Consider the following 12,936-nt stretch of genomic DNA (forward strand, 5'->3'; position numbering starts at 1 on the left):
GGGAAATGTGAACAAAAATAAAATATTTTTGATTTTCTGGCCGCCATGTTGACGCTTGATCAAACCGCTTACGCTGTGTATGATAAAATCGCCTAATCAGCAACGGAATTTTTACAAAATGAGGACGCAAGAGAGAAAAATCGAAGAAAACCAAACCCTTTTACATTGTGACCCGAAAGAAATCTAAAATTCTTTGCTTGAACGAGTCACGCTTGTATGGTGTACGGCGAAATAGGAAAAGTAGGTTTGACAAGCCACTTGTGTGGTGTATTTAGCTCTTCATAAAGCTTCGGAAGCCTTTTGGTCAGAAATTTGCAAAGCCATTTATTAAGTAAGATACCACGTTTATACGCACGTATTATTTGCAAATAACAATTTGCAAAATGGTAACATTTGCCGTATAAACGCTGAGCTAATTTTTTATTTGGAAATAACTAAATCACGCAAATAAGTATTGATTAGTGGTACTATTTATTTTCTTTTTCTTTTTTGACAGATATCCCATTGAAAATTATGTCAAAAAGCTGCAACTAACTTTAAAGTCGACTTTATTTTGACTATGACTACGGGCCATTGCCTCTTTATAATCAAGACGTTGCCATTTTTAACGTTATTTTCTTTTTCGATGGTCATTTATTGCCTTTTTATAATCAGGCAATATTAAAAAATAATTTTTCACCATCGAATAAACAGTGAGTTAAGTATTTGAAAATTATTTTTATTTGCAAATAGCTTACGTAAAACGTAGTATCTGTTAAGTAAAACATGATCATGATGCAATAATACAAGGTGGTATCAATTGTGACAGCTCGATTTGACACTGCCTTAGCTCAGTAGAACGAGAAGAAAAACGTGAAGAAATTAAGCCCCATTTAGGGGAAAAATATAAAATTTCACATTTTTCCTAAACCAAATTTGCTTTTTTATAGTATACTCGTAATGAAATGGGCATAAATGCAGTTGGGCTCCAAATCTCAAATTAAAAAAAAATATTGGAATCGATAGAGATGATTGAGGTGAGTATAATGGTATACTTCTTTTTTTTGGCAATCAACAACAACAAGAATTATCAAAGGTTAAAGTTCAAAATAAGCAATTTTGGAAATCCAAATTTCTCAAAAACGAATGAATGGATTTTTAATCAATTAATTCAATTTTTGTAAGAACTATACAACATATATATAAAGTACGTATACGAAATTAAAGGGAATCAAATTTCCTATTAAACGAGATCAAAATTTTCAAGATCCACCCATCCGTTTTTGAGAAATCTTGATTTCAAAAATTGCTTATTTTGAATTTTAATCTTTGATAATTTTTGTTGTTGTTGTTTGCCCAAAAAAAGAAGTATACCGTTATACTCAGCTCAATCATCTCTATCGATTGCAATATTTATTTTTTTTTTGAGATTTGGAGCCCAACTGCATTTGTTCCATGAAATGAAATAAAATAAGATAAAATACCTTTTTAAGAAAAAAAATGTGTATACTGAGAAAAAAAAAAATTCAACTATATTATTAGGCAAAGAATTGTTAAAGAAGTAACACTGTCTCACCTAAGACAGTCCATATGGCGGAATTAGAGCAAGAAGTTGCCAACTGATAACACCTGTATTAGTTGCGTTCCCTAACTCGCAAGAAGTTGCAAGAATTTACAGGAATTGACCAGAAAGCGTTCCGTACTCGGATCTCTGGCTTCTTTTGCCTTTTGACAGTTTTACAGGTTTTAACCCAGAAAAGTTGGGGAACGCAACTATTATTGCATCATGAAACATGATTGCATTTGTTATCTGCAATATATCGGGAGAAAATTCCTCAAAAAATACTCAAGCGCGCCAGAAATTCCTCACGTTGTGAGGAATTACTCAATGGCAACACTGAAACAAACCAAAAGTGTACGATAGATTTGTCTCCCTCACCTTGGCTTGACATTTGCGCGTAGCGTCTGTCAAAAATCTCATCGATAGCATTCAGCTTGTACTCGGAGAAATTTACATATTTTTTCTTCAATCTAGACTTTAAATTGGTTATAATTCACCAACTTATTCACAAGTAAATTGTACAAGCTCAAAAGAATATTTTTATTAACACCAATCGATTGAGATTGTAGTTTAAAATGGGATCCGAAGGTAAGTCTTCTGGCAGATTTTTTTTTTTGTATGCGAGCAACGTGTGCAATCAACCGAAAATGTATGTATCAATTTTGCAGACCGCGATAGGCGCCGCCATAGGTCACGTTCAAGAGACCGCGAACGGGGAGAACGCGATCGCGATTTCCGTCGTTCGCGTTCACGAGATCGCAAACGTGAAGGTCCAGCAGCTGTGCGCGACCGGCACACACGTTCTCGACGAAGGAAGCCATCGTTATACTGGGACGTGCCGCCACCAGGCTTCGAGCACATTACCCCGATGCAGTACAAAGCCATGCAAGCTGCTGGTCAGATACCGGCGAATGCCGTACCAGAAATTCCACAGGCTGCTGTACCGGTTGTTGGCTCTACTATAACGCGACAAGCGCGTCGTCTTTACGTTGGAAATATACCATTCGGTGTCACAGAAGAAGAAATGATGGAGTTTTTCAATCAGCAAATGCATTTAACTGGTCTAGCCCAAGCGGCTGGAAGTCCCGTGCTGGCGTGTCAAATCAATTTGGATAAAAATTTCGCTTTCTTAGAGTTCCGTTCGACAGATGAAACCACACAGGCCATGGCATTCGATGGCATCAACTTTAAAGGACAAAGCTTGAAAATAAGACGCCCGCATGATTACCAACCCATGCCAGGTGTGGCTGATTCTCAACCTGTATCGGCGCCAGTTGGTAAGTTGACGTAATGAAATAAAAAATTCTAATAATAATTTTGTGTTACTGCGCTTTTACAGCCAATGGTGTGATTTCAACTGTTGTGCCAGACTCGCCGCACAAAATATTCATTGGTGGTTTGCCAAATTACTTGAATGAAGAACAGGTAAGTTGGAAGATAGCTGAATTTCGTTGTAATTTCCAGAATAATGTAATTGTAAAGTTTTTTTGCCACAGTTTGTTAAGGCACAATGATGAGGGATTGCGGATACGGGATTACTTGAAGAATTCCTAAGAAAGAAATATTCCAAATTGTATTTAATTTTTCCCTTGTAGCATTATAGCGCATCCAGAATGTCAATGCAGTTACAGTCAAGCAGCGCTTACTAGATATTATTTGAACTCGTTTTTGCAGCTTAAATTTCAGCGCAGATTTTCCACTTCGGTTTTAAATTTTCAGCTCCAAATTTAAATTTTCAGCTCTTTTTTACAGCTTCATTTTCAGCTCCAGTCTCAGCGACGCAATTAAAGTACTCTTCACTTTCAGCTAGAGAATTACTTAAAAATTATAGGATTACTTTACCACATTTATATTACGTACCTAGATTTGTTGTCAAAACTTGTATTAATTGTGTTTTTGATTGTTTGGTTATTGTAGCTTAGGTTGCATCCTACACCACAGCAACAAGCACTCGTACTCGTTCGTATTCGCTTTTGTTTCAGTTGCATCGACCCATGCCCACTGCACCTACCTGTAAAACACACATCTGTCATTGCGTGTGCATTAAATTGCGAGTACAATATGCGGTGTGAGAAACTAAGTCAGTGCGTGTCGATGCAGTCAAATTGCAATGTATGCAAGTGTCGATGTAAAAGGCAAGTTTATTAAAATTGACAACAAATTCCATTTGCAAAACTCTACAGGAACTTTTCAGAATTACCTACTAAGCAAAATCAACCAAACAATGTCGACAATTTCGTTTAGCCATTCCCAATATTATTTTGTTCTAGGTGGTGGAAGGATATGCGTTCCCGTTAAAGGGTGACACACTATACTCGCTGTGGAATAGCAATAGATCTTTTATGACAACTTAAAATATCCAAAGTTCAAAGTTGAAAAAAGTTTTTTTTTTTCCTTTGAAAGCCCTCTGTATTTTGCACTTTAGAATAACCATGCTTTTCAAAATTTCAACAGGTTAAAGAGTTGCTACTCTCATTTGGACAATTACGGGCTTTCAATTTGGTTAAGGATGCTGCCACTGGTTTGAGTAAAGGTTACGCATTCTCCGAATATGTTGACCACAGCATAACTGATCAGGTATAATCGTAAAATTTTTACAACAAAACTATTGTCTAATTCAGATTTGTTTTAAATCGGTAGGCTATTGCGGGTCTAAACGGCATGCAGCTGGGCGACAAGAAACTGATAGTTCAGCGCGCCAGTGTAGGTGCTAAGAATGCACAAAATAGTTCCACCACCGCTGCGCCGGTCATGATACAAGTGCCTGGCATGTCCATGGTCGGAACGTCTGGTCCACCCACCGAAGTTCTTTGCTTATTGAATATGGTTACGCCCGATGAGTTGCGCGACGAAGAAGAATATGAAGATATTTTGGAAGATATCAAAGAGGAATGTAATAAGTATGGTGTTGTGCGCAGTGTTGAGATACCCCGACCCATCGAAGGCGTGGATGTGCCTGGTTGCGGTAAAGTATTCGTTGAATTCAATTCAGTTATGGATTGTCAGAAGGCACAACAGGCGCTGACTGGACGTAAATTCAGTGATCGTGTTGTGGTTACTTCTTACTTTGATCCAGACAAATATCATCGACGTGAATTTTAAAAGGACAAACGTTAAATTATTTACGCAACTCATAAGCCGAAATTAATGTCATTAAAGTAAACAAATTCTTAAATATGTATCCCATATTAATGTGAGTGTGTATCCAAATCTTGTTTACCATAAATGAGTAGAGCATCACCTGCCATAAAAATATGTAAAGACTTCAATCTCTGGATTTGGATATACTGACGGTTTGGTTACTGATACGATCCATTTTTAATTACGTTCATATAAAGGTTAATTCTAAACATTTTAAAATAAATAAAAATACTTAAATTGTGCATAGTCTTACGTCATGGCGTCGATATTTGCGACGACTCTGCGTATCATTTGTATTAATATTCAAAATGACGAAATTTAATATTTAATAAAGGCGCGACGTACACCCTACATCTGTTGTTTAATTACACATAAGAAGCCTTTCATGGATTTAGATGAAAGTTGAAGAGATCGAAGGTCTAGGTGACATGAATATACGTGCAGCATATTTTGCCGATATGCTGTAGGGTTGCTTATTTATACCGGACTTAAATTTTAAGAAAACGTCATACATTCTTTAAAGTGCTGTATCTTGCAAACCTTTTAACGAAACTTAATGAAAAAAAAAATGTTTTTCTTCCGCCTTATTATGGGTTTTAATTATAAATTTCTTACATTAATGTGCAACGTTGCAAGTTCACATGGGGAATCTGCTTGCGACAGGATTGGCGGAAATTTTAAGCGACTAGCAGCTGGAACAAGTCTTCAACTCCTGACGTTACAACAAATGGGGTAAGAATAATTTAGAGAAAAAAATTGAAAATTTTGTACACCCAAGCTCGATAGGCATTTTATTTTGTTACACTATACGCCAAAATCAACAGTTTTTCTGGGCATTGGACCAAACCAATTTTTTTTCAAACTTATGTATATTACAGGTCCCTTAAACACTTAAAAATCAGTTCAACATTTTTTGAAATACATATAACTTTTTTAATTTTTCGAAGATCTGACCCTTGACCCCTTATAGCACCTGTAATATAACGGGCATATGCAGTTTTACTTTTTTAGTCGTTTACATACAGTAATTAAAAATATTTTTTTACCAAAGGTCCAATTCCGAACTTCGAAGGCCCATATCTCAATTTTGGAGGCTAACTTCGAAAAAACGGATACATTATTTTTATAATTACGACTCAATCTCTTAAAAAAAGTTGGTTTGGTCCAATACCCAGCCAAGTGTTTATAAATGCACAGTGTGCTTTTTAAACACTACTTGCGAATTAATCGTGGTGCTTTCGACAAAAGCAACATTTTCATATGAAGAAAAATGGTTTTGAAGGCTAATGTAATTGCCTTTTACGGAAAAATATTGTCATTGTGCCACAATTACTCCTTGACCTTAAAAAAAAAATTGGTCAAAATAGTCTACGACAGGATTCATAAAAAAATGTGTGTATTTTTTTATTAAAATAATATTATAGATTTTGAGACGAGCAACACGATTCACTGTTCAAAATTCGAAAAAAAATTAACACCTTTATTTAAAAAATTCATTATTTATTGGATTTTTTTTTTATTTGCATGCAGCTGTACATCCTTCACACATTTTTTTTATCCCTCGAACAACGAGTGCGTTTTAGTGCTATTCAAGATCTTTCATTTGATCCAAGGCCCTTTGAGAACCAAATTATAACGATTCTGAAATTAAACTTCGAAATTTCATTCGACATTTCACCCAAATTTTTTCTAATTTCGCAGTAAAAACGGTTAGAGCAGTTTCGAAGTTTGGTTTAAAATTGTTATAACTTGGCTCTCAGAGGGCCTGGAGACTTCAAACTTTGCTGAAATTAATGGTCTTGAATTGCACTAAAACTTGTTATTCGAGGGATATAAAATTGTGTGAAGGATGCACAGCTGAATGCAAATAAGAAAAATGCAATAAATAATACCTTTTTTAAATGGAGGTGTATTTCGAATTCGGCCCTGATTTAAGGCCTAGAGAGAGGATTTGGAAGATGGGCATATGGCTTCAGTCCAATTGGACACTCTAGAAAGCCGCAATTCGCAATTTCATCGGCCAGTTTATTGCCTTGAGCACCACTGTGTCCTGGCACCCAGTAGTTGCGTTCCCCAACTTTTCTGGGTTAAAACCTGTGAAACTGTCAAAAGGCAAAATAAGCCAGAGAACCGAGTACGGGAACGCTTTCTGGTAAATTCTTGCAACTTCTTGCGAGTTAGGGAACGCAACTTTTGTATTCATATTCGTATGTATATGTATACACTGCATACCAGGATTTTAGAGTATTCTAAATGGTTTCAGAATCTTTTAATGAATTTTCTTTAAGAAATCGTACAGAAATTTCTTTACTAGTTCTCGTCAACAGCTTCATGTGTTTCTTTAAAGATTCCTAAAAAATCGTAACAAACTTCCGATACTCTTAAAGATTTCGGGAGCATTTGTTTGACATAACCGAGCTGATAAGAAGAAGCATGGCTTCTATCGCTATCACCTGTAATTGATACGCCTTGGTTTTTCACACAACTAGGAATGTTCGATATTTAAGAAAGTATCGATATCATGAATCGATTTAATTCATTGCATGTAAAATCGATATGGCGATATATCGGGCTGAACAATATCGATATCGGAAAAATCGATGTTGATAATCCTACTACCAATTGAATAGAATATTAGACCTGCTTATCAACTCAACTAATTGTGTTATTTCCATCTTGTATATTACTGAGGATTAAAACGGCATGCTGGTCGACTCAAGCGGTTTGTCAAACCCAAGAGCTAAATAAATCACACAAGCTGTTGATTAAACCTAAAATAAATTTCAACTTAAATATCGATATTGCGGGTAAAGTATCGATGTCTTCGATATATCGACCTTGGAATATCGATTCAAAAAATCGATTATCGTGCGATGAAATATCGATATTCAGAAAAATTCATCTGACCATATTCTGCATAAGAGTTGATGCATGCAACTTATCAACCCCTCGCCGTGAGTCGCTTAGCTCTCTGGTAAAATTTTCGGACCGTTTTCGGCCAGCATTTCAAGCTCTTCGCATTCACGTATTTCAGTCTCTCTTTTTATTTCGCTACATACGTCTCACTTCCCTCTTCAGTTCCCTATAGCGGTCCCACATAGCATGCGTTGCATCCGAACGCAGCGTGGTCCTGAAGGTGGCATCTTTTTTATTTGCAGCTCCCTGACACTCCTCATCGTACCAGTTGTTCTCTCGGGCTCTTTGAAATTCGACTACTTCTTCGGCGGCCGTACTTAATGAGCGGGAAATGTGGTTCCACTGCTCGCATATGTCGTTGGGTTGAAGAGTGCTCCCTGAGAGCAGGTGTGAGAGCCGAGTAGCGAATGCATGGGCTGTCTGTTGTGATTGCAGCTTTTCAACGTTAGGCTTTCTTTGCATTTTTAAGCACACATTTTTTGTTGCACAGACGCGTGACAGCAACAAGACAGTGGTCCGAGTCTATGTTTGGGCCTCAAAGTGTACGTATGTCTAAAACACTGGAATCATGTCTTCCGTCTATCACAACATGATCGGTTTGGTTCCTCGTTTTTCGCAGACAGCCACGTAGCTTGATGGATCTTTTTATGCTTGAACCCTGTACTGCATACTATCATGCAGCGGGCCCTGGGGAAGTCGAACAGCCTCAGTCAGTTGTCGGACGATTCGTCGTGGAGACTAAATATTCCGACAGTGGTTCCAAAGACCCTTGCCCACTCTGGAATTGAGATCGCCAAGCACGATTTCGATATCATGCCGGCGGCAGCGCTCTTATTTATATTTTTTATTTTATTTTTATTTATTTTATTTTAGTCTTTGAAACAGAATTTCTTACAGACTAGTTAAACTTAAATTAGATTTATTTTAAATAAAAGTATTAAGATACACTTAAAAGTATGTATTCAAAAGATTTATAAAAGCATACTTCGAAATTGAAAAGTCAATTGCAACAATATGCGAGATATTATTGAATTCGCGCAAGGACCTTACTAAAGGAGCATTAGTAGCAAATCTTGTTTTGAGACTCTCCAAATAAAATGGGTAGGAGTTTCGTAGACTACGCTTAGGAACATTAAATCTGATCCGCTCTAGAAGATATGGGCAAAGAATGTAGCCTTTTATAACATTAAAAGTAAAAGTTAGCGACAGCAAGGATCTACGGTTTTCCAAGGATTTGAGATCAATCAGCATGAGACGGGATGTGTATGATGGAATAGGATTTTCAAACTTTAGGCTTCGAAGTGCAAATTTAATAAATATTTTCTGCACACGCTCAATCCTATTGGCTGAAAGTTGATTATAAGGCCTCCAGACAAAGACTGCGTATTCAAGATGTGAGCGGACAAAGTTGTGAATAACAGTTTCAAAGTATATGGATCAGTGAATTTAGTACTATTACGTCGCACGAATGCTAATACAGAGTATGATTTTGAAATTACAAAATTAATGTGACTACTAAAAGAAAGCTTAGAATCAAATATGACTCCCAGATCTTTAATTTCGTTAACATTCTGCAAAGCGATATTAGATATATTGTAAGACGTATTGACAACATTAAAAGTTCTCCCAAACGTAACCTTAAAGCATTTTTGAGTGTTTATTGAGAGACGTGATTTCGAGCACCATGAATAAAGGGTATCGAGGTCATGTTGGAGTCTTGTTACATCTACCGAGTTTCTTATTACAGAGAATAGTTTCAGGTCATCTGCATAGAGCAAAAAGTTTGCGAAAGAAAGACAGTTGCATACGTCATTAATAAATAACACAAACAGTAATGGGCCTAAGACACTACCTTGTGGGACTCCTGACAAGGCCACAAAGGGTTCGGAAGAAGAACCATCTACTGATACTACGCAACTTCTGTTGGACAAGTATGATTCCATCCACTTCAGGAATGATGAGTGAAAACCAAGACATGAAAGTTTGTTGATCAAGAGTTTATGGGAAACTTTGTCAAAAGGCTTTGAGAAATCTGTATAAATACAGTCAACTTGTTGGCCATCAGAGAAAGATGAAATGCAATATTCAGTAAAGACTGCCAAGTTAGAAACCGTGGACTGACCGGAGACGAATCCATGCTGATTAAGAGTAATTAGCTCTTTAACAGCAAAATACATTTTGTCTTTTACAATGCTCACAAACAATTTAGATATTATTGAAAGCTTTGAAATGGGCCTGTAGTTCCGAGCATCATTTTTTGTTACCATTTTTAAATGTTGGAGTTATGTATGTTATTTTCCAGTCATCGATAAAAGTGCCCGTTTATAAGGAGTTATTAAAAAGAAATTTTAAAGGTTGCACCAACGCAGAACAATTTTTTAAGAACATGGTTGAGAGACCATCACTATCAGTTTGTGATGAGGGCTTAAGTGCTGCTATTCCTGAAGAGATATCATCCGTTGACAAAGATAAGGAACCAAAGCTAAGAGAGGACTTTATATCTGGTCCAAAGTCTGGGAACGAGTCCGTTACCTCAGGAACAAAATTAGACTTAAAAAATTCGGCAAATAGATTAGCTACATCACTTGGATTGTCAGCATATTTTTCACCCAAAAAGATTGTTGTAGGAATATTTGAACAAGACCTGCGCCCCAAGCGCTCACAAAAGAGATCCTTGGACGCCTCGTCCTTCTATTCCGTTGGGGCATGGGAGCAGATGAGCGAGATGTTGAAGAATCTCGCTTTGATGCGGATTTTGCCTACACACCCGTCCACCGAAGTTGACGACAGTAATCGCCGCCGGCGTGTCTCTCCCTCCACAAATCCAACACCGAATTAGCGCCCCTTTACATTCCAGCTGTAGTAGACGTCGCAAGGCCCAAGACATTGCTTGCATTGTCCCGCTCAACGCATTTCTTGGATGGCCGTGATCTCAGCTCTTGTCCTTGCGAGGACATCTGCCCGGCTGGGACAGAGGCACCTTCCCCATTAAGGGTCCGGACATTCCAAGTGCATGCCCTCAAACCGTAGTCCCTTAAACGATTGCCGTGGTCGTCATCATAAAGGCCCATTGCTGGGACGGGCGTTGTTTCGCAGCCGAATACACGTTTATATAGCGAGCTGCTTGCAGCCGCTCCTACTGGTGAACACACGCTGCAAACTTCAAAGAGCCCTTAAACAGAAAAAGTCAGAGTGGCCCCACCGGTGCTCCCTCTCTTTCTGCCGTGACCCAAGGCTCCACTACGATTGGTTACCGCATCTTGCGCATGGGTTGCTCACGTTGCCCAGTGTGGCCGAACGAGGACGCAATGGTCGGGATTGAGTATAGCCGTGAAACTATAGCTGCATACCCAGAAGAACGCCTATACCCCATTGCACTCATTACCATTACCACTAGCATTATCATTCACATTACCCTTACTACTACCGTTACCATTACCATTTTCATTACCATAACTATCATTCCTTTCATACCAAATAAAGCGCTAAATAAGCTTGCTGTTTACCCACGGCCATTGCAAATTGGCTATTGTCTTCTCTACCGTCAGCGGAAGTTGCGCATACGACCTGTTAACCCTCCATACACACAAACATGAGTATGTGGTAATTAAATTGCAATTTGGTAGCTTGCTTGTTTATTTGAATGCATTGTGTTTGTCGCCAGCTTTTAATTGACCAAAACAAAGGCGTGAGTGTTGTCTGAAAACAAAAAATCAAATAATCAACAAGTAATTTTTAGCAAAAAAAAAACCGACTTCAATTCTCATATAAAAAAATATATATATATATATATATCTCATGAATCACTGATCGGATCTTAACCAGATTAGTATGGGACCACCTCTGAGACACTACCTTTCCGATGCAAAAAGAATTATCGAAATCGGTTGACGTGGTCCAAAGTTATGCGGTAACATACATTAAAAAAAAAAAAAAAATATTCCGACGAACTGATAGCCTCCTCCTTTTTTGGAAGTCGGTTAAAAAGGGCACAATCAAACTAACAAAGAAAAACATTTATGATGTGACGATCTCGCCAAAGATAAAACCTGGAAATGCTCATTGGCTACGCACTAATTTGCACAATTTTCTCAGAACTAACAACATAGTTAATGTAATAAAGTAACTCTAATCGGTCTTTGTTAAAGTTTATGCGCCATAGAGCTACAAACGCAGATTTATCTCTAATGTACACAAATGTACATGTGTATGTATGTATGTACATATGTGCATGTACATATGTACAAATGTTTATGCAATTTCGCTCATTTGCAATATTTGCATTTGTTTGCTCCCTGTAAAGTCCAAATGACTGCGAATTCGTTTGCAGTCAGTGTTGCCACGGACAAATTTTTTTTCCAAACCAAAATCAACCAAAACCTACCAAAATTTTATTCAAGTTTTTAAGTCCAGTTTATTATAATTGTAGATAACATAACATTTAGAAAAACTTAAACACAGCTATTACAATAAAAACAAATGACCTACGTATAACAATTAATTTTACTGTCAGCCAGATTTTCAATTCAAACTCAGTTTACTAAGTTTAAACTGGCACTGAAAAAACTGGCCCCTAAGAAGTTAGGCACTTTGGAGGCGCTATGTTTAAAATTTTGAATGAAGAAGACGATCGTTCCGCAAAGTGTATCAGCCTGGTATTTATGATACGTGGGCAGTCACATAGAATATGCTCTGGGGTTTCCTCCACCAGCTGACAAAAGGCTATGGACCATGCAAGTGTATTTGGTCTCTACGCTTTGCGAGACAGTCAGCTTTCGTTGCCTTCAAACGCTTCATGTCCCTGAATGGTGCGTTCAGCGTTACGTTTTGTGAGCTTCCAAGTAGTTCAAACAAGTTTTATAGCTTTCCACAAGCCTGATGCCGTTTTAAAAGAGTCTAAGGCCTGCCTGACTATCCGAAATAATATATAATTTAACCACATTTGCCCTTCTAACCTTGTAGGGCTTGTAGATTATCCAGAAATGGCTTTAGAACCTCCAAATGACCCTGAAGATACCACATTTTCTTGGTGATCATATTGGGCAGCCATAGGACCCTCCTGCAGGCCTCTTTTTCAAACAGAATAGACAGAGAAAAAATGCTTGTAATGACATAAAGGGCATCCGTTGGTCAGGTGCTCATATCTCCTGTGATGGCCACACGGACGAGTCGGCGCAGCTTGCTCAAGGTGGCATCCGCCTTTACTTGCGTAGCTTTTGGTCATCAGGCCAGTGTCGCATATGTGACAACGGGTTTTACTACCATATTACCAGAGACCAATAGGTAAGTTTTGGTCATATTCCTCAAGTCTTACAATGAAGTCTCTGTCAGGTGGACTC

General features: G+C 37.8%; 1 protein-coding gene across 1 annotated transcript; it reads left to right on the plus strand.

The window, feature by feature from the left end:
• The first annotated feature begins 1,926 nt into the window (after positions 1–1,926).
• LOC118753786 (splicing factor U2AF 50 kDa subunit-like) lies at positions 1,927–5,032 on the plus strand. Its single transcript, XM_036488661.1, has 5 exons — positions 1,927–2,128; positions 2,209–2,817; positions 2,880–2,965; positions 3,995–4,117; positions 4,181–5,032. Exons 1-5 carry the CDS (start codon positions 2,116–2,118, stop codon positions 4,640–4,642), a joined length of 1,293 nt encoding a protein of 430 aa, XP_036344554.1. The 5' UTR covers positions 1,927–2,115; the 3' UTR covers positions 4,643–5,032.
• Positions 5,033–12,936: the final 7,904 nt, after the last annotated feature.

This window comes from Rhagoletis pomonella, unplaced genomic scaffold (assembly GCF_013731165.1).
Source record: "Rhagoletis pomonella isolate Grant_MI unplaced genomic scaffold, Rhpom_1.0 Rhpom_scaffold_02847, whole genome shotgun sequence".
Taxonomy (NCBI): domain Eukaryota; kingdom Metazoa; phylum Arthropoda; class Insecta; order Diptera; family Tephritidae; genus Rhagoletis; species Rhagoletis pomonella.